A 22,370-nucleotide genomic window follows, 5' to 3' on the forward strand; every position below is an offset into this window, starting at 1 on the left:
ATGAAGATTGACCATTATTGAAGACACCTGATGATAACAAGCAGAATTTCTGAAGGAGAAAATTAGCTTTTTTAAGTCACCATTATGGAGATCATTGTTTGCTTTAGTTGGGCTCATGCCCCTTGCATTTATAACTTTAGAATTAATTTAATTTTTAATATTTTTTTGCCTGTTGTAACTGAGTTATGATGCCAGATGATCAAAAATAATAAATTATTATATGAATTATGAATTATCATAATTATTATTATGAATAAAATTATGATCTGAACTGTCTTAGTCATTTCTTTTTCCTAATTGAATATTCTGTTTGTCACCATTTTGAGATTCATACACTGAACCTTGATGTCTGTGTGTGCCTAAATGTGCTGTCACATTTGTAAATGTTTGGCAATTGAGGATACTAATTGTTGCAGTTTTGCAAGTAGAATTTTTGTCCAATCTCGCTTGATACAAGACCATTTGTGAAATTTCTTCATTACTAAATATTCCACGGTCAACTGTTAGTGGGATTATAACAAAGTGGAAGCAATTGGAAACAACAGCAACTCAGCCACGAAGTGGTAGGCCGTGTAAAATCAACGAGCGGGGTCTGAGGTGCACAGTGCGCAGAAGTCGCCAACTTTCTGCAGAGTCAATAGCTACAGACCTCCAAACTTTGTGTGCTTCTAGAAGAATGGTCAAAAATTCCCATTAACACACTCCTAAACCTTGTGGAAAGCCTTCCCAGAAGAGTTGAAGCGGTTATAGCTGCAAAGGGTGGGCCAACTCCATATTAAACCCTATGAATTAAGAATGGGATGTCATTAAAGTTCATGTGCATGTAAAGGCAGATGTCCCAAAACTTTTGACAATATAGTGTATTTTCAATAAGAGACTGGTCTGGACTGCAGGCAGGCAGTCAAGCACATCAACTCTATGGTGTAAAGTGTCTAGAAACTATACTCTGTTGTAGCATGTGCAGAATAAGGCCTGGCATCCCACAGGCTTAGGCTGAGATGACTCCATATTTAATTTACAAATTTGTGGCTCAGATAAGGTCCGTTCTGGTTTATTTCTATGGCCTGTTTGTGGCACAGATCTGGCAAACAGGAGTGAGCCGCCCAAGGGCCGTTATTCCACGCTGTATTTGGGCCGCATCTGGGACGTCACAATGTTGCTATGTGGGATTGACTTGCTTTCCATGCAATATATCATCTTGATGCCATTACATGTCTCTACAATCCCAATATATGCCTCCATGTTAGTGATACCTTCAGACACATCCAAGCCAACCCTGCCGTTTACACTGATGCACCCCCATACCATGAAAGATGTTTGCTTTTGTACATGTCATTGATTAAAGTCTGGTTGGTCCCTTTTGTCTTTGCGACTGAGAACTCCATGTACTTTGCTGAAACGTGGACTCATGTGACTGCACAGATTTCCACTGTTTCGGATCATCTGAGATGAGCTCGGCCCCAGAGAACTCGCCGGCATCTCTGTGTTGAACTGATGTATGGCTTTCTCCTTCAGTAACAGAGATGCAAGTGGCATTCGTTGATACAGCAGCAGACTGTGATAAGTGACAATGGTTTTCCAAAGATCTCCTGAGCACATGTTGCTGTATTTAATATGGTAGCATGATGGTTTCTCATTCATTGCTGTCTGAGGTCAAAGGTCACACAGATTCAACAGAGGTTTCCTGACTTACCCTACATGTACTGAGAGTTCTCTGAATTCCCTGAATCTTTACACAATATTGTGTATGGTAGAAGGTGACATTAAATTATTGCAATCTTGCATTCAGAAATGCGATTTTTGAATTGTTACACAATTCTCTCATGCTCCTTTTACACTCGATCACGATACCCTCACCTATTACCAATATATGCTTTGCAACACACTGTCGAACAACACAACCCTTTATTGGCTATTGACAGGGATGGGTAGTATTTCAGATACATGTATTTAAAATACGTATTTGAAATGCAAAATACTATTTTGTATTTTAAAGCCTTTGTGGATGTTAGGGCTGGGTGATATGACACTACATATCATAGCGATGATATAAAGTTTGAATTGATGGAACTCGTTTACATAGATGGGCCTATTTATAGGGTAAGCAAATTCATCCGTGCAGCTTTTAGTGGGCAGGAATTACTGGAACGTTGGAGTGGAAAAAGAAGCACTGATGAATGATACACCAGGGGGTGAATAGTGTCAAATTAATCTAAATTAATTCTAATTTAAAATTTGAGATACACTTGCTAATTTTAATAAACTTATAGAAACAAATAAAACTTACATAAAAATAAAATAAAAAAAAGACATAAAATTACTAAAAAAGCATTGGACTACCCGAAAAAAAAAAAAAAAAAAAAAAAAAAACCCACTCAAAAGAGTTTGAAATTCAGTTTATGCTGTGGAATCCAAACTGATATTGACCATGATATTGTTACTGTGAAGTAAAATTTTGATTTTGGTCATATCGCCCATCCACATTTTTGCTAGATAGCAGAAAAAAAGTTCTCACAGTTTTACATACAGTATGAATTTTTAGGTAATTTAAGTAATAGACTACATTGTAAGTGGAATACACCACAGAAATAAGTAGCCTATATGAGTGGCTGCTATTTTGCATAAGTTTATTTGTAACTGCCAGAAAGAAAGAAAGAAAGAAAGAGATGAGGTTATGAATGAAAAGTCAAAAAAAAAAGTTTCTTCATTCACTGTGGCCTATACCTGCACTGGATGGCCGATTTCACATGTATTTTGTGTATTTGTATTTAAATATTTTTTTTCACACAGTATTTTGTATTTGTATTTTAAATACATTTACATATTCATGCCCATCTCTGGCTAATGATACTCGATAGATGCTCAATGTTTTCCTGAAATTATGTAAATGATGTTTGACAAGAGCACAGGGTAAAAAGCCACATTTTTTTAATATGTGAGGTCTGTGTGTTATTCTTGACTGAATGCAAATGAATCTTCCTCGGAGGCCGTTGTGATCAGTTTACTGTTCAGAGGCTGACAGTGGACATTCGTTTCTCTTTAGAGGATTATCAATGTGAAGCCCTTTCAAGATCACAATGAACATCATTCTTCATTTGACAGGTAAGTACCTGAATTCTTAGCTCATGTTAAACAAAATATGAATGTTCATTTAAAAAAATATAGTTTTCAAAACAATTAACGCAAATGGAGCTATAGCTTCGCGGTGAGACATGTCAAGCAGTTGCGCTTTACTCACGTTTGAATTCTGGAAAAAAAGGCCTTAAGTGAATCTTATTTTATTTTTTTGATAATGTTTATTGTAGAAAATATTAGCCTTATATTATTATTATTATTATTATTATCATTTTAATATCAAATTTTAACAAATATAAGATACAAAAAGTGACAAACTTTCACACAATAAACAAGTTATGGCTCAATAGTCAACAAGAAAAATGATATAAAGAAGCCTAATTAACCTATTGAAAATTATTGCCAAGAAATGTAAAAGAAAGAAAAAAAAAAGGAAAAATAATGAAATCCTATTATGAAAGAATATTAAACATGACATAAATTCTAGATGTTTTATAGCTTTCTTATTTACAGACAATGAAATTGTATTTAAGTACAAATTAAATTCTTGTTTGAAGAACAAGTGGGGTTTACTTTTTGCATATTTACATTTATGGATTCCTGTCATAAAATCCAAATAAAAATGTGTGTATAAGATAAGGAAAAATCAAGGCATTAACATTACTCCAGAAAGACTGAGCAAAAGGACACTCCCAAAACAAATGGCCTACAGTTTCAGAAGAAACTTCACACACAGCAAAAACTCCAGTGTTAAATTAACACTCCTGGGAGTGTATATGAGTCCACACTCAAGAGTGTAAAGTGTTAAAATATGAGTGTTAAAGTAACACTCAAGAGTGTTAAAGTTAATGAGATAATTAAGTGATTAATTTAGTGATGATTGAGCATTATTGAAGACACCTGATGTTAACAAGCAGAATCACTGAAGGAGAAAATCTCAAATTGTAAGTCACCATTATGGTGATCAGTGTTTGTTTTAGTTGGACTCTTGACCCTTATATGTGTTCTTTAAATTTTGCTTGTCTGCTGTTATTGATTTATAACAGTCAGATGAACAAAGAAAAAATGTGATCTGATGGTGTTGGTTATGTTTTGACATAATAATGTTGTGATCTGAAAAACTAATTAAACTAACTAAACTTATTGAGATAGTTTGGTTTAACTAGTTAATTGCAGCAGCTCTGTGATTCTAAAGCATATGATTTTCAGTATTTTTCTTATACTCAAAAATATTTAATAAAAATTGTTCTGATCAAAAGACTTTCAAATGGATTTATTTAGAAACACATACATCAATAATCAGCCTGAGAATCTCAACAATGGTGACAATAATAAAGCATGTTGCAGTGGCTCCCATCATGCATTGCGATATGAATAAATTATGATCTGAATTGTCTATGTAATTTACTTTTCCCTAATTGAATATTCTGCTCGTCACCATTGTTGAGATGCATAGACTGAATCTTGACATCTGTGTGTGCCTTAAAGAATGATTTTTTTTTTTTTAAAACAACTTTTAAGAAATCCTTTATATTATATCTAAAATTCTGGATATTTATGCAGAATCACAGTTATGCTGTAATCAACAACATAAATCTAAGTCAGAAATAAGGATCTTAATGAGTTCAGTGATCAAGTTCAAATGATGATTGTCATAATATAACCAATACCATCAGATCACGTTTTTTCTTTGTTCATCTGACTGTTATAAAACAATAACAGCAGACAAGCAAAGTCTAAAGTAAACATATAAGGGTCAAGAGCCCAACTAAAGCAAACAATGATCACCATAACGGTGGCTTACAATTTGAGATTTTCTCCTTCAGTGATTCTGCTTGTTAACATCAGGTGTCTTCAATAATGCTCAATCATCACTCAATTAATCACTTAATTATCTCATTAATTTTAACACTCTTGAGTGTTAATTTAACACTCATATTTTAACACTTTACACTATTGAGTGTGGACTCATATACACTCCCAGGAGTGTTAATTTAACACTGGAGTTTTTGCTGTGCAACAAGAGCAGGATGTATCAATGTTACTTCTTAATTTCTGCTAAATAGATATATTATATTAGATAGTGCATCAAAAGTGCATCATTTTTAGGCATAGTCTTGTCAGAAGTGTTATTCTGTTATTCTTTAAGGAGCGAGAACTGTTATTCTCCCTGTAAATTCAACTATATCCAGTGATTTTCTCCCTCAAGTAATCAAAGACTGATATCTGATGGATTTATCTCTCTAGCTCTGCAGCTGATGGTAATCACAAGTAACGTAGCAATCGTACAATCTCAAGGAAACTGGTACTGCTCTCCTCTCGTGAACACAAACTGTACAACTACGTCCAGTTATGCGGACTGTCGTGGACAAAATGACTCTTGCAAGGCCTATTCCTGCATTCCTCAGAGTGACGGCTGCTCCTGCAAGGTCGGATCCTACAACTGCACCAGCGAATGTTACTATGAAGTTTCTCCAGATATCTGCAAATACAATGCAGATTCCCACTCATGCCTGAGAGGTGCGTCCAGCACTGTCCTTCGTGTGTACAGCTTCTTTGTATGTCCTATGCTGTTTTTATGCAATTTCATCCTTCTTTTTTTCCCTTCCAGATTTGAAGACTTCAGACAACATTCAAGGGGTATATGAGAACGAGTTTCGAAAAAATGGTCTATAAATTACATTTAATACACTCTATAATTCATGTTTACTTTCTTTCATCTATTGTCTTTTCTTTTTTAGAACTTAACTGCAGATCTCGTTATGAATCTTGTTGATCTGATTGCCAATATGACGGATCAAATGTCTCCTGAAGTGAGTCACGTTTCCTGGACTTGAATCAAGGGTCATTCTCAAAAAATCGAGATTTTTCCGGTTTACAAAATGTTTTGAATTGAGCTCGGTTCATTTTTCTGCCCTAGAATTTGATCGTATTTGTTAACATCTTGATACTATTGTTCATAATGGACATCATACCTTGTCATTTTTTATTTCATGAATTAAGATCTTTTGAATTAAACATCTGAATTAAAATGTAAGATTTGTGTTAATATCTGCTCAAAAAACTTACTGATTAGTTATAACATTGAGCCCCAGTTTCACAGACAAAGCTTGAGCCTAGTCCCAGACTAAAATTAATGTTTGAGCTGGTGAAACTGTTTAACTTTTAAATATGTCAGTACCATTGTTTTGTCTCAAGATGCACACCAGTAATATATCAAATTTAAAAAAGTGTATTCCTTAGGCATTTTATAAAAGCTACTTAAAAGTCCTAATTGTACTAAGGTCTTATCTAAGCCCTGTCTGTGAAACCAGGCCTTTGTCATTTAGTACGCGCGGCTCTATGGATATGCAAATTAGCCCTTGCCTCCACTCACTCACTCACACCAACTCAGAGATCCACTCATCTTGGCGTTTCCATTTATAATGCATTTTCCTCAAATGTGCATTAAAATAGGTGGATGGTAACAAAGCTAATGACACGTTTAAAATGATTTTTGATTTAATTAATTTTATTAATGCAATACAATAACCTATTTGAACAGCCTCTTGTAACACTAAATATAGAGACAATCGTTCTTCTTAATTTATATTATAATTTTTATTGAAATTATTTGCACAATTGTTAGACCTTGCACTAATGCTTAGTTAGAAAGAAAATTTCAATAAACAAATGACTGTAAATGCTGTGTACAATATGTGTACAAGGATAATGCTTTGTTTAGGCACTTGACTCAAATAATTAAGCAAAAATGTACAAAAAATAAAAATAGTCAAATTATTTCATATTGTTTTAAACTTTTATGTTATAAAATTATATGGAGTTTCTTGACTATTTGACTCAAAACTCAAGGAGCTAGTTTGTCACCATATTTTGAGAATGAACCATAGATTAGCTATTACACTTTTTTGCCATAGAAATTTGCATTTTACAAGAAAGCATTTTTTTTGTATTCTATTAGATGGCGAAAGACTATTTGAAGATTGTTGATGCTGTACAGATAAAGGTTTCAGACTTGGCCAGTGCTGAAAATAAAGATAAAGATAGAATAGTGTCATATGGAAACAGTTATCTGAACGCCTTTGAGAACCTGGTGTCTGCCCTGGTGAAGCCAACAGATACGTCCAACTTGACGGATATTAGTCTCACCAATACAGGTAAAGAGTCCTGTCACGTCCCTGTTTGTACTTGTGTGTTTGACACATTTGAGAAACAAAACTGTGATGCTGTGAAAGGTGTGCGTCATAGTCAAATATTTTCTTCTGGAGAAGCCCAGCTTTTCCTGAATGTTTTATTAATTTAAATGTATAATTGCATAATTGGTTCAAATCTAAAGACATTTGTTCTTCCACTATAAAGAAACATTTTGTCAATTACAAAGTTTTTCATTAATGTTAAAGATTCTTACTGGAACTATTAATGCCAATAAAAAAACTTTTAGATTTAAAGGTTACAGGGCAATAAGTAAAACACATCAGCAATATATAGATAAAACATTATATCTGTTTTTTTTTCTTTGTTTTTTTCTTGTGTCTCATAGAAGTAAGAGTTCTTGCGGTTGGACCAAATGCATCTGTAAATTGCGTGCCTCTGATCCGTACACAAAACGCTAGCATGGATATTGACCTTTTGGAGATTGCCAAGAAAAGCACTTCAAGTATGTGAGAAGTATGAACAAGTACAAATAAAAATATACAAGTGAACATTTGTTTCTGCTGCTGTTAAAGCCCAATGTGTTTTTTTTTTTTTTTTTTTTTTGTCTGACCAAGTTTGAAAAAAGTTAATTTTTTCCCCCTTCTTTTGCAAATTGATGTGACTCAATGTGATTTTATGTTGGTCTGTCACACAGGATCAGCTGCAGTGGCTTTCATGAGCTACAGTTCATTGGAGAATCTACTGAAGCCTGAGTTCTTCAACACATCAAATGAGACAAATAAAACCATGATGTCCACTGTGATCTCAGCTACTCTTCTTCAAAACAACACTAAACTCACCAAACCAGTCAACTTCACCATCAAACACATCAGAGTGAGTTAATTTCTATTACTCCTACAAGCTAATGTTCTGATCTAGTAACCCACATAGCAACATTTTGAGTTAAAGGTGCTATAAGCGATCTCGGTTGGCGTAACCCTTTTGTTGATGTTTGAATTATTATCAAACAAAACGGAGGCTAGCTAGACCCTCCCTCCTCCTCATCCGCGCACTAACCCCCGAACCCCACCCCCACATCATTCTTGTCGGTTATTGGCTGGAACAGTTTGTTATGTTTCGTGGTGCGGGTCGCTCTGTTTGTTTTTGCTGCAGTTTGTGGAGCGTCGGCTGTCTGCAGAGACTGTGTTTTTTTACAGTGTGTTCAGGGGACAGGCAGCGAGCGGATAGTGAGGAGATGTTTGCGGTATGTGAAAAAAAATGTTTTAGCCTAAAAAACGCGTGAAATCGCTTATAGCACCTTTAAGAGCCCAACTAATGAAAACACAAATCACTGTTATGGTGACTTCAAATGAAACACTTTAGAGTTAAACCCCTGTTAATTCTCAATAAGATCTTCTGTAGTCGTGTGACAGAAATAAAGTCAGTCTGGTTAGTAATAAGTGAAGCTGGTAATGCTGTTTGTGGAGTTGTTTAATCCTCCTCTGCTGAGATCTTCACAGATTTAATGTCTTCTTTTCTCTTCAGTTGATTTCATCTAAGACTGTGGCTGAAGTCAGTTGTATTTCTTGTTTCTTCTCGTCTCTTTTTCTGTTCTCTTCTTTCCTTCAGTGATTCTGCTTGTTAACAGGCTTATTAAGGTTGAGATGACTCCATATTTAATATACACAGATTTTGTGGCTCAGATAAGGTCCAGTTCTGGTTTATTTCTTTGCTCTTGGCTGATCTTAATGGCTTTGCTATGGCCTGCTTGTGGCCCAGATCCGGCAAGTAGGAGTGAGTCACCCAAGGGCCGTCATTCCACGCTGCATGTGGGCCAGATCATCTTTCAACGTGTGCCAGATGTGGGCCGGATCTGGGACGTCAAAATGTTGCTACGTGGGAAGGTTTACTGTGAACCCAGAAAAAGATGTGTTGGAAAAAAAAATGTTTTCTCTGATGTACAATGTTGTGTTTACCCTGTGAAGGACTTCAACCCCAAAGGTTCTCTGTCCTGTGTGTACTGGAATATCAGCGAGTGGATTGTAGATGGTTGTTCTGTTTTAAAGTACAACAGCAGCTACACTGTGTGTTCCTGTGTTCATCTGTCCACATTTGCTCTCATCATGCAAACCAGCCGCCCATCAGAGGTACGAAAACATTTATAGTGAGCATTGAAGAACAGCACAGATTTGGCACTCATGTACTCTGACATGTTTTCTCAGAGCGACTCACTGATGGACCTGTTGAATTTGGTGTGTGTGCCAGTTGGGCTGGTGTTCTTCAGTTTGGCCCTGTTGACCTTTGCCCTTTGTCAGTGGAGTCCTGGAGTGAATAATGTGGCTCGAATCAACCTCTGCATCAGTCTTCTGTTGGCTCACCTTCTGTTCCTGCTCACACAACAGTTCCTGAGCCTCATACGCCCTCATCAGGTGAGAATGATGAAGGAGCCCTACAGATCAGCACAGTCTCACTGAGAATCATCATAACCGTCTCTCATGATCTCCAGGTGTTGTGTGCCGTGATATCAGGTGTGCTGCACTTCCTCTTTCTCTCCGGCTTTGTGTGGATGTTCATTGAAGCTGTGCTGCTCTTCATCTGTGTGAAGAACCTATCACAGATCAGCTCCAAAAAGAGGGAGGTGCTTAGCAGTGGATTCATGTGTGTGATTGGATATACGGTTGCTCTGGTTGTGGTGGCCGTGTCTGTCGGGCTGCTTCCTGAAGGATACGGCAGCGAACAGTGAGTTATTGTTGTTGTTGTTTTTATGTCAATTTGATTAGAAGCAAATACTGTAAGGCAGCTCTGGGGTTTTGTGACATTTCTGCCATCTGATTAAAGAACATTTTTACTACAAACACTGTACAAAAAAAAAAAAAGAAAAAAAAAGAAAAAAAAAAGGTAAACACCAGAAATCTTGTTTTTGACAAATTAATTCAGTTCTTATATTATGTTTCCTCTAAACAGTTGCTGGATTAAAATGGATAAAGGTTTTATCTGGAGTTTTCTGGGTCCTGTTTGTGTCATATTAGCAGTAAGCACATTTCTTATTTCTCATGATTTTAATTTCTATTAAAGGGAAAACAAAGTGCTTCATCATTATTTTCTACTTTTCAGTTAAACACGATTCTCTTCATCAACATCATCATCAGTCTAAACTCAACTCTCAAAAATCTGAACGCTGAAGTTTCACAGATGAAACAAACCAAGTAATAAACATTCAGATTAAAACACTTTAATTTTTTTTATTAAATATAGTCAATAAATACACTTTAACTCTTTCTCTGCAGGATTATGATATTTAAAACACTGGCTCAGTTTGTGGTTCTTGGTTGCTCCTGGATTCTGGGTTTCTTCACTAATGTCAGTAAGGTGCTGGAGATCCTCTTCCTGATCTTGAACTCCCAGCAGGGAACCTTCATCTTCCTGGTCTATTGTTTCCTCAATAATGAGGTCAGATATCACTCAATTTACCACCATATTCCATTCAAAACTGAACATGAAAGAATATTACAGTTGTTTTCATGGAGGTCCCCAATCTGTGTCTTTTATAGAATAATGTCAGAGGCAGTTGTTGAAAGTCCCCCTGTAGTCAATAATTTTATACCTTAAAACAAATCTTTGATCACCAAATAAAAACATTTCCTTGAAAAAAAAATTCTTTGCGCTTTAAAATAGTATTAGTAATTTAGTAAATGCAGTTTTATGAATATGCAAATGAGCCCCGCCTCCACTCACTCACAGCAGCTCAGAGATCCACTCGTTGATGATCACACGTTGAGCTGATTGGTTACAATGTAGTTTTGTGACGTCAGAAACACCAGCGATTTCAAACATTATTGAGACTGTCTTTGGTTCACTGCAGTTTTAAGAGGAAAATACTCAGCAATGGTGTTCACTTATGAATTTTCACATGGTTTGTCTTAATGCATCTTAAAAACACCACATAGATAAAGGCCTACAAACAACAATACATGTTTTATTAACAAAGTTCGGGAGGAACACGTTCATATTATCTGTCAAATCATCACGTATCCAGTCATCACGTCATTCCAACCAGTTGTCAACAATCAGTAATCAGCATGTCTACACTGTTACAAATTGCTGTAAAATTTAACAAGAGTACTGTAAATCATAAACTTATACTGTAAAAATACACCACACCTGTAAAAGCAGCAAAACAAGAGCAGCTGTGAATTTACAGTTCTCTTTCATAGGTTCACTCAACGCTGCGTAGCTTAAGACGCAGTGGGAATGCCGATTGTCTGAAGCCCATATAGAATCACGCCAATTCATTGGCTGATGGTGCGGGCGCCGCCTCGACGCTCTTACGTCGTCATATTATATTGGCGCGCACGCGCCATCTGCTCCTCAGATTTCTCTGCCTTCATGAAGCGGCCATTTTAGCATCGCCATTCTTCATCTGTTCTCAGTTCTCTCGTTGCCTGCCACCGTGTTCTTGCTTTATTGCGAGTGAAGACCCTCACAGTACATGTGTTAAATGTTTGACTGTTCTAGGTTTGTCAAAATGTACATTTTGTGACAATCTACTTCTCAAAAGCCTCCGCTCTAGGCTCGCGGTTTTTGAGAAGGAGTCATCCGCCCCACTTTGTCACGCTCCCGAGACCGCCGAGGCCTTGCCTCGCGAGCTGGAATTTGGATGTAGAGCTCGAGGGTATGGAGTTTGAGCAGACGGGCCTCGCCCTTTCTCTCCCTCCCTCTCCCGAGCATGCGCGTGGCGTCCTGCCAGTCGAGTTTTCTCATGATTATTTATGCCCTAGCCCGGAAGCGCGCGAGACGGTTTCTTTCGGGCTGGAGGATGTGATTTACACTGCAGCGTCCGGCTCTGAGGATTTCGGGCCTGTTTTAGTTGATGCCGTTTCCCCGACTAGCGGCCAGGAAGCGCGGCCTACTGCGGCCTACACGGAGCTTATTGATGTGCTTTCGCATGCTACAGAGAAGCTCGCTATTGACTGGCCCGACGAGCCCCGCGAGTCACAGTCGTCTAAACACGACAAAAGATTTTTAAGTGGCCCTAATTCTAGGCCAGCAGAGCAGAGAAAGCTGCCCCTTTTCAGTGATCTGCATAATGAGATCTCCAGATCCTGGAAGCAGCCTTTTTCAGCACTTTTGACTAATGCAGCAGCCACCAACCTAGTTGGTTCTGTGGAGCAGGGCTATTCCGCCATCCCAGTGGTCAAGGACACGCTGGCTACCCACCTTTCTCCGTCATCCGCTCTATCGTGGAAACCTCGCCCCCCTCCTTCCCTCTAAACCATGCAGGACTACTTCCGCCCTTATCGAGGTTATTGATGTTGCATCTCAAGGGGCTATCCATTAATAAATTGAATTGAATTGAATTGAAAATTATCGGAAAGTCCTACATGGCAGCTGGTCAGGCAGGCATGGCCCTTCACACTATGACCATCCTCCAAACCTACCAGGCGGATGTTCTAAAGGAGATGGAAGAGGGCACTGGCCTAACGCTGGAAGCTGTCAAGGAGCTTTGTAAGGCCACGGATCTGGCCTTAAGAGCCACCAAGCACACCGCGCACGCTAACCCCTCTAACCCCTCCCCGCCTCAACCCAGAGAACCTTCCTTTCACAGGAAGGAGTTCACTACTAGGAGGAGTCACCCGGCTCATCCCCCACCAGCTACGGTTTGGGGAGCCCGCAGTCGCCCATTTCCCACCAGTGACCTCATAGGTGCCTTGAGCTGAATCGGTCTAACAAATCTTCAGCTCCAGCTCCCTCAAATTGCACCTGACCCTCAGGTCAGAAAAAGGAGAGCTTTCCCTGATTTTCGAGGTTGGGACAGACCGCGCAAGCGTTTCTGCCCACCTCTCAATTGCTCTCCTTTTCCAACTCTGCCACTTTCGCCGCCCAGCGCGTTTCGAAGTGCAGTTTCTGTTCAACTTCATTCAAACCTTCCGGCGCGGGAGGAAGGAGGCGCGTTAAGCTTTCTACCCTCGCCCCTGACGTGTTTGATACCTGTCACTCGCATCCTCTGAGACACGTTCAGTTTTCTTAAGGAGCAGGCAGACCCTGCGGTACCGATCAAGGCAGTGGTACCTCCCACTGCGTGTCAGGACGCCAGGTGCTCTCCTTCACGGTCGACCACGCCATCCCACAAGATTCAGCTCGACACCCTAATATAGGTATGTCCTCTGCATTGCAACACTCCGCTTCCTCTATCACATTTTTTTCAAGAATGGAGGCGTCTGCCAGGGGTATCGCCGTCCGCACAGTTCGACTCGGCTACACGCTTCAGTTCTGTCGCACCCCCCTTGCTTCAACAGGGTTTTTCTGACTGTAGTAAACAGCGCCTCAGAGGCTTCTGTACTACAGCAGGAGATTTCGTCCCTTCTCCTCAAGGGAGGGATAGAAGAGGTTCCTTCAAAGGAAGTCGAGCAAGGCTTCTTCAGCCGTTACTTCCTGGTCCCGAAGAAGGGCAGCGGTCTGCGACCTATACTAGACCTCCGCCGGCTGAATTTCTCCCTTTACAAAGGTAAATTCAAGATGTTGACGCTGAAAGCTATCATATCTCAAATTCGTGTGGGGGACTGGTTCGTGACAGTAGACCTGATGGATGCATATTTCCATATTAAGGTTGTACGGCGACACAGGAGGTTCCTCAGATTCGCCTTTGGAGGAAAGGCTTAACAGTACAGGGTCCTTCCCTTTGGTCTCGCTTTTAGCGCCGAGGACGTTAACAAAGTGTATTGATGCTGCTCTTGCCCCGTTGCGGCTCCAGGGCATTCGTATACTCAACTACCTGGACGATTGGCTCCTTTTAGCTCACTCCAGGGAATTGGTGACACACCACAGGGACATTGTCCTTCGTCACATTCAGTCTCTCGGCTTGAGGTTAAACACCGAAAAGAGTGTTCTCACCCCAGCTCATGCACAGTTTTCTTAGGGGTTCACCTGGATTGCGTTCAGATGCAGGCTCGTTTGGCTCCTGCCCGGATTTCCAGTCTCGTGACATGTTTGGCCCGCTTCAGGCTCGGCCATCATGTTTCTGTGGGTACTTGCCGCAGGCTTCTGGGTATCATGGCCGCAGTCTCCCCTTTGCTACCCCTAGGGTTGCTCCACATGAGACCTTTTCTGTGGTGGATGAAGCTCTCAGGGGCCCGGTCAACTGGACCGGCTCTTCACCTGTTGAAGGTGTCGCACAGTTGCTCCCCCGCCCTTTCAGTCTGGCGGGACCCCCTCTTCCTTCAGAAAGGGGTCAGCTGGGGCGCGGTTTTCGAGGGCAGGTCAGCATTTGGGGTCTGGACTGGGGACACTCTCTCTTGGCACATAAACAGCTTGGAGCTGAGAGCTGTTTCCCTGCCCCTTCTACACTTTCTCCCTTTTCTCAAAGGGCACCATGTCATTGTCAGAACAGACAATATGGCGGTAGTGTCCCATGTAAACTGGCAGGGGGGCTCACGTTCGTGCACCCTTGACAGGCATGCGCGCCATCTCCTCCTGTGGGCTCAGGACAAATTCCTTTAACTGAGGGCAGTCCATGTCCTGGGATCTTGAACCTCTCAGCGGATTTTCTGTCGAGGCTTAGGTCGGGGGAGTGGATGCTGAACCGTTAAACAGTAGCCCTGATTTGGGACGTGTTTGGAAAAGCGGAAGTGGACCTCTTTGCATCTCGTCACAATGCCCACTTAGGTTCTCCCTGAGCCCCCCAGCACTGTTGGGAATAGATGCATTCGCCCAGCCATGGCCGATGCAGAAACTTTATGCATTCCCACCCGTCAAATTGATCCAGGCGGTTCTGTCTAGGGAGAGGGAGAGCGGATCCCGTCTTCTACTTGTAGCCCCATTCTGGCCGTCCCAGCCATGGTTCTCGGAGCTGTTTCCTCTTCTGGAATCCCCTGCCTGGGAGATTCCGGTCAGGGAGGATCTACTATCCCAGCTTCAGGGCAGGATATGGCACCCTCGCCCCGACATTTGGAAGCTATGCGTGAGCCCTTTCCACAAGAAGGCTGTATTCCTCCAAGTGGAGGGTTTTTGAGTCATGGTGTACAACACACGCTATGGATCCAGTCAGCTGCCCGATGGGTTCAGTGCTGGAGTTCCGAAAGGAGAAGTTTACTTCTGGAGCAGCCACTACCACTCTGAGAGTATACGTTGCTGCTATTGCTATAGTCGGATGAGATCCCCCGTGTGAACTAAGGCTAGTCTCAGCATTTATGCGTGGGGTTAGGCGCCTGAAACCAGCACGCTACCCTGGAATTCCCTCTTGGGACCTGTCAGTCGTCCTGGAGGGCTTAACGGAGGCTCCCTTTGAGCCCTTGGAGTCAGGTCCGGAGCGGATTCTGACTCTCAAGGTTACTCTTTAATTAGCTTTGATTTCTTTGAAGCGGGTTGGGGATTTGCAAGCTCTTCTGTCAGCAAGACATGCTCCTGGTCTGATCAAGGTGACTTTAAGACCAAGGCCAGGATATGTGCCCAAAGTATTGTCCACATCATTTTGCTCACAGATTGTCAACCTTCACTCTTTCCATCCTCCTCCTCTTGTTTCTGAGGAGGATGGGAAGCTTAATTTGCTCTGCCCTGTCCGAGCGCTGAAGTTCTATGTAGATCGCTCTAGTGGTTGGAGAAAATCTAACCAGCTCTTGGTATGTTTCAGTGCTGCGCGGGCTTGCTGCATCTCTCACTGGGTTATACAGGCTATTTCACTGGCATATGAGGTGCGAGGTCTGCCTTCACCTCTTAGCATCAGGGCACATTCCACCAGAAGTGTGGCTTCCTCTCAAGCACTTTTTAGAGGGGCCCTCCTGGAAGACATTTGTGTGGCGGCAGGTTGGTTTCTCCGCACACTTTTGTCAGATTCTATAGTTTGGATCTCGACATGGCTCCAGGTTCTCATGTTTTGTCTGCTTGAACCAGTCATGTAAGTTATCTAGTCGTTGTACTCAATATAATATGACTACCTAAGAACGTCTAGGCGTCGCTCGCGCCATCAGCCAATGAATTGCCGTGATTCTATATGGGCTTCAGACAATCAGTACACCCAGAGGGCGTTCTCACTGCATCTTCAGCTACGCAGCGTCTCGTTTCCTATTCAGAAAACATAGGTTACACTAATAACCCAAGATGTTCTTTAATGTAATCTTTACAGTATGTTACTGTTGTTAATAATGCACTGAATTAAAATATGAGATAACTCATTTCATTTGAGGAAATTGATTGGTCATTTGCGATTAAATGTTTATATTGTGAGCTTATTTAATTTGAGTCCACAAAGAAAAATACTTAAATTAGTTAACTAGAAACATAAATTTAATTAAATCCTACTAGATAACAACAGCACACATGAATGAGTTGAAGAACTTATCAATGCATTAGAAACTACACAGTCACTGCCTTTAAATAAAGCAACACATAGTATAACATCAGTGTTTTTCTGCTCATCTTTGACTGAAGCACAGACTCTACTCTCCAGCACAATGGTGGCCCACAAAACTCAACAGAAACCCTTTAAATCCCAACAGATCGTTAAACACCAACAGATCTCCACAATATCATTATGTGCAAAAACACATAAAATCACATAAAGTAATTCACTTAATTTGACTTTTTTAGTTTAGTAAATTTGAGCTGTGAGATTTTACTGTAAACAACTGACTTCAGACACAGCCTTAGATGAAATCAACTGAAGATAAAAGAAAACATTAAATCTGTGAAGATCTCAGCAGAGGAGCATTAAACAACTCCTCAAACAGCATTACCAGCTTCACTTATTACTAACCAGATTGACTTTGATATTATGATATTACTATGATATATTAGACTACATAGCCTATAATAAAAGATAATGAATTTCAAACCTGAACCAAACATATTTGTATTCAAAGATCAACAGTCTGTCATTAGTCTTTAGTCTGCCACAAAAAAACAACAACATTAAAATCATGAATTCAAATGTCATTGTGAAAAACAAAAAACAATGACTGTTGTACCTGTTGTAAATCAGACCTTTCAGGCTAAAGCCTAACACTAATAAGCCTTATGCAAAAATTATTATTACTAAACTAAATTGTCGGTCATTAAATAAGAAAACTAAATAATTGTGTAGATGATTTGCTTTCTGTAACCCGACATCAGACATTAGGCCGAAGTATTTTTTTGCACACACTGCCGTGACCAATCAATCACTCCTTTACGACTGGCTGCACATTCACTGTCCTCGCGGCTGCTGCATCTTGCGCCCGCTTATCAATGCATATCTAAATTCGCGCCTGGTATCTTTGTAGAACCTCAAAAAAAAGAAAGAAAAAAGATGCTGCAGCCAATGAGCTTCTGGCGGGGTCTGGCTGCAGGACGACTCGACCTCCACGGACAGTTTTTAATGTTTTATCAGGCCCCGATCACACCTAACGCATTTTTTTCAGTTTCGAAAACGCAAGGTGCAGAGAACTGCCCCATCACACAGAATGAGCAGTGTGCTGCATTTTTTATGTTGCTAGGCAACCACTGAAACAGCTGTCCTGTCAGTCAAATACATGTCAAATCAGCCTTTTATTAACTTTATTTACTTTCTGTTAACATTGTGGTAGTTACGGTTCGTGAAGTCGTTAAGCTCCTGGTAACCCGCGAAAGCACCACAAGTTTATCCTCCATTATCGCACTCTCCGGGCGTTCAAGCAACTGTAGCTTTCATCACTAATACAGAAGGCCCGCCTCTCCATTCATTCGATTGGACAGTGGAAAAAAACGCGATGACGTCGGGCGCTTTTTCCGCTCGGAATTGCTTTTTTTCAACTGCAAAAATGCGAGGCGCAGCAAACGATAAAACACGAGGCGCATAAACAGCACGCAGAACGCTCACTGCCATAGGAAACCAATTGATAAAAGGTGCCTCTCACTGCAAAAAACATGACAGGTGTGATCGTGGCCTCAGACAACAACTACTCAAGATTTTGCTTTAGTATAATTTTCGGGACAATTAGGGCCGGATTCAGGAAAACAGCTTAGATTTCGGCAGTGTCCCGAATTTTTCGGGACGTCTGGTCACCCTAGCTCCGAAGGTTGCTTTGGTATGGAAAAATCACGTGACATATGACGTCCGAAGCAGCAACTGCTTCATTCTCTGAATGAATCACCTGAGTGGTTCGCAGCAACACCGCCACTCGCAAACCAGTCAGTGCTGCCACTGCAACTGGCACCGCCTCGTTTCGAGTCTCAAGTTTCGAGTTTAATGCACAACATTGTGTTTGGTTCGTAGTAGCCTCTACAGTGACAAGCATTAGTTTGTTCATATCGATTTATTTTCATTACTATGGAAGCATCCAAGAGAAGTTGTTATGACATGTGGGAAAACTTTATTCTGATCGCTCCTGATAAGGTATGTACGCTGCACTAGATTTATTTCACGTCCACTTTCTAGCCAGGATAATTTAGATGCAACCTTAGCATTTCACCAGGTGAGGTCGCTGTTGCTGAAGCTTCGAGTAATGAACCCATTTTCAAACCAATTCCTCTAAGTCAGGAGTGTCCAAACTCAGTCCTGGAGGGCCACTGTCCTGCAGAGTTTAGCTCCAACCCCAATTAAACACACCTGAACCAGATAATCAAGGTCTGATTATCTGGTTCAGGTGTGTTTAATTGGGGTTGGAGCTAAACTCTGCAGGACAGTGGCCCTCCAGGACTGAGTTTGGACACCCCTGCTCTAAGTGGTTCAGTGCTTCACCAAAGCTTAATTTGCCCATCACTAGTGACATGAAGCTTTTCATTTGAGTGTCACCATTGTTGAGATTCATATGCTGATTGTTGATGTCTGTGTGTGACAAAATAATATGATAGTGTTTAAAACGTTCTATACATAATGTTGTTTTAAATCATACAAGTTGTAATAATGCTGTTGGATTTCCTAATGTAAAAATCACAGGACTTTAATAATCAATTATATGGAAGGACTCATATGATTACTTGAGATAGAGAAGAGATTAAAATCTGGATTAAATGAGGTGCTACTGATTTATAAACTCTAATGATGACATTATCAATACACAGCCACAGTCACCAGATTATTATTATTTTTTTGTTGTTGTTGCTTTTATCACTATAACTATTGTGCCTTATAAAAACACAGGTAAAGCAACTAGAGAAAAACTAATGTCTAAATGTCAAGGGCAAGGTTGTTGGTAGGTTTAAGTATATACCAGCCACTGCACTAGCCATTATTTTTAATGGAAGGAGATATAGGCTTATTTTCCAAATATTAATGGCAAGGAAAGCCGCTTATACTTGGGAGTGGCTTCTGGGTGTTTTCCCCTCATATCTGCTTCAAGGTCTTGATTGTGGCATTTCTTTGTGGTTTCTTTTGTCTTTTATGAGTTTAATAAAGAACTCTGACCCGACTTCTGTCCAAGCACACTACATCATCTACATTAGGTGACCTGTAAATGTGCAAAAACTGTTTCCCCAGCTAACAGACTTTTGTTCTAAGAATGCTCCAAATATTCAGTGTTGGTTCTGGGAACGTGAGAAATGCCCAGTTTTCTTGACGTTAGAGGAACGTTTTTTAAAAGGTATAATGTTCCTTTCAACTTAATTTTGATTTAAAATTAAACATTCTAGAAACATTGATTTCCAAAATTCCAAGAACATAAAAATGTCCAGTTTCCTTAATGTTACTAAAATGTTATTTAAAGGTTAGTGTGATTTTCCTGAAGCATTCTTTGGTACTTGAAAGTTATTAGAGAAGAAGATAATGAACTCAATTAATATGATAAAAATCATTTTTAACTGAAAAAATTTGTTTAAGATTGTCCAAAACTATTTAAAAATTAAAGTCGACAAACTTAGACATCAGCACTCGTCATACAAACTTCAACAATGGTGACAATCAAAAAAATAATTAATATGCATAATTTATTCATGCCGCAATGCATGCTGGGAGCCATGAATGTGTTTTGTATGCTAGCATGAAGAATATCACCATTGTTGTGTTTCATATACCGAATGTTGATATCTGTGAGTGTATAAAAGACAATTTTTTATTTTTTATTTTTTTGAGTTGAAAGAATGTTTGAGGAACATTATACCTTTTAAAAGTCGTTCCTCTAGCGTCAAGAAAACATTTTTCACGTTCCCAGAACCAACACTGAATATTTGGAGAACGTTCTTATAACAAAAGTCTGTTAGCTGGGTCCATTGCAGTGACCGCAAAAACCACCTGGTGAGTGTAAACTTTTTTTGCGCTATATGGAAGTTTTTCCGAAAATGTACGTGTTTGGGCGTCCATTGGGCGTATTTTCAATTCGCAATTTCAATTTGCGCAATTTGAAAGGTAATGGAAACGCAGCTTGTGTTTACTTCAGATTTTTTTTTAAACACATTGTCTTTCCTGTTTATTATAAAGAAATTCCATTGTGGTTTACTGGATTCAAGAGGTTAAATGGATGTAGACACACAACTCCTCTCGTCTCATTCTTGTCCAGGTCAGACAGCAGTACAGGAAGTTCTTAAGATGTCTTTGCAGTGGACGCAAACATACCTGAGGACTACACCATCATCTTCAGGAAATAAAAAGTACTGCTCAAGTGCCATTAATATTCAGGTGATGTTGACATGATTCCAGCCTGTATTCCCCTGTCTCGTGGTTAAGGACTTTTATGTTGAAGTGTTTCTATTCTATTGTTTCTTTGTTGATTTCCTGTGTTTAGTTCCTGCCTGCACTGTAAAAAAGAATACATTGATTTTATTGATATCTAATTAATAAAAATGAGGCAACAGATTACAAGCAATATTATTAATTAAATTTAACAAATTAGAATTGAGTAATAATTAATCAAATGAATTCCTTTAAAGGTAACCATTTAAAATGAGTAAAATTTACAAAATATATTTTATTGCCAACATTGAAGACACCTGGTGTTAACAAGCAGAATCACTGAAGGAGAAAACCATAATTAAAGTCACCATTATGGTGATCAGTGTGTGTTTTAGTTGGGCTCTTGACCCTTAAATTATTAACTTTAAGTTTTGTTCGGCTGCTGTACATGAGTTATAACAGCCAGATGAACAAAGAGAAAAGGTGATCTGATGGTGTTGGTTGTGTTTTAACATAATCATTATTTCACAAGAATTAGACCTGAATCACTGAACCTCATATAGAGTCCAATTTATGAGTTAAGTTAACTTTATTAATTACAGCAGCACTGGCCTTGTACGGCATAATATTTTTTAACTTTTACAATGTAAGGCAAATAATTTCTAAAAAGTTTCTCTTACATAAAAAGGAGACACACAGAAATCAATAATCAGCCTGTGAATCTCAACAATGGTGACATTTATAAAGCATGTTGCAGTGCATTCTGGGTTCCACCAATCAAAACTCATTCATGGCTCCCATCATGCATTGCTGCATGAATAAATAATGAGCTTATGTTCAGAGGTGATCTGTTTGTCACCATTGCTGAGATTCATATGCAAAATCTTGATATGTGTGTGTGTGTGTGTGTGTGTGTGCCTAAAAAAAAAAAAAAAAAAAAAAAACATATATTTATTTATTTTTTATTATTGATTTGATCATTTGGACTTCATTGAAAAGGCTAAAAATATTATACTGCTGTAATTAATATAGTTCACCTAACTCATAAATTGGACTCTATATGAGGTTCAGTGATTCAGGTCTAATGATTGTGAAATAATGATTGTTAAATCACAACCAACACCATCAGATCACCTTTTCTATTTGTTCATCTGGCTGTTATAACTCATGTACAGCATCCAAACAAAACTTAAAGTTAATAATTTAAGGGTCAAGAGCCCAACTAAAACACACACTGATCTCCACAATGGTGACTTTAATTATGGTTTTCTCCTTCAGTGATTCTGCTTGTTAACACCAGGTGTCTTCAATGTTGGCAATAAAAGATATTTTGTACATTTTACTCATTTTAAATGGTTAACTTTTAAGGAATTCATTTGATTAATTATTACTCAATTCTAATTTGTTAAATTTAATTAATAATATTGCTTGTAATCTGTTGCCTCATTTTTATTAATTAGATATTAATAAAATCAATGTATTCTTTTTTACAGTGTGTGTTCCTTACTCCCTTGTTTCCATTGCTACCCTTGTTTTTCACCATGGCCACATTGTCCCTCTTTAGCCTCTTGTTTTCCTTGTGTATTTATTCCGTGTGTTTTAGTTG

At 39.4% G+C, this 22,370-nt stretch overlaps 1 protein-coding gene across 1 annotated transcript; it reads left to right on the forward strand.

Annotated features, from left to right (window-relative positions):
* The first annotated feature begins 5,845 nt into the window (after positions 1 to 5,845).
* Positions 5,846 to 21,684, forward strand: LOC311286591 (adhesion G protein-coupled receptor E3-like). Its single transcript, XM_084402822.1, has 11 exons — positions 5,846 to 5,888; positions 7,037 to 7,232; positions 7,616 to 7,732; positions 7,925 to 8,103; positions 9,195 to 9,356; positions 9,432 to 9,638; positions 9,716 to 9,948; positions 10,174 to 10,240; positions 10,324 to 10,415; positions 10,497 to 10,659; positions 20,652 to 21,684. Exons 1-11 carry the CDS (start codon positions 5,865 to 5,867, stop codon positions 20,709 to 20,711), a joined length of 1,500 nt encoding a protein of 499 aa, XP_084258948.1. The 5' UTR covers positions 5,846 to 5,864; the 3' UTR covers positions 20,712 to 21,684.
* Positions 21,685 to 22,370: the final 686 nt, after the last annotated feature.

This window comes from Rutilus rutilus (assembly GCF_951802725.1).
Source record: "Rutilus rutilus genome assembly, chromosome: 2".
Classification (NCBI taxonomy): domain Eukaryota; kingdom Metazoa; phylum Chordata; class Actinopteri; order Cypriniformes; family Leuciscidae; genus Rutilus; species Rutilus rutilus.

Excerpts from the sequence above, each read along its gene's own strand:
- LOC311286591 (XM_084402822.1), top strand. The coding sequence starts at position 5,865 with ATGACGGATCAAATGTCTCCTGAA. Across the intron at positions 9,357-9,431 it reads AAACCAGCCGCCCATCAGAG|AGCGACTCACTGATGGACCT; the intron begins GTACGAAAACAT and ends ATGTTTTCTCAG. Across the intron at positions 10,241-10,323 it reads CTGTTTGTGTCATATTAGCA|TTAAACACGATTCTCTTCAT; the intron begins GTAAGCACATTT and ends TCTACTTTTCAG.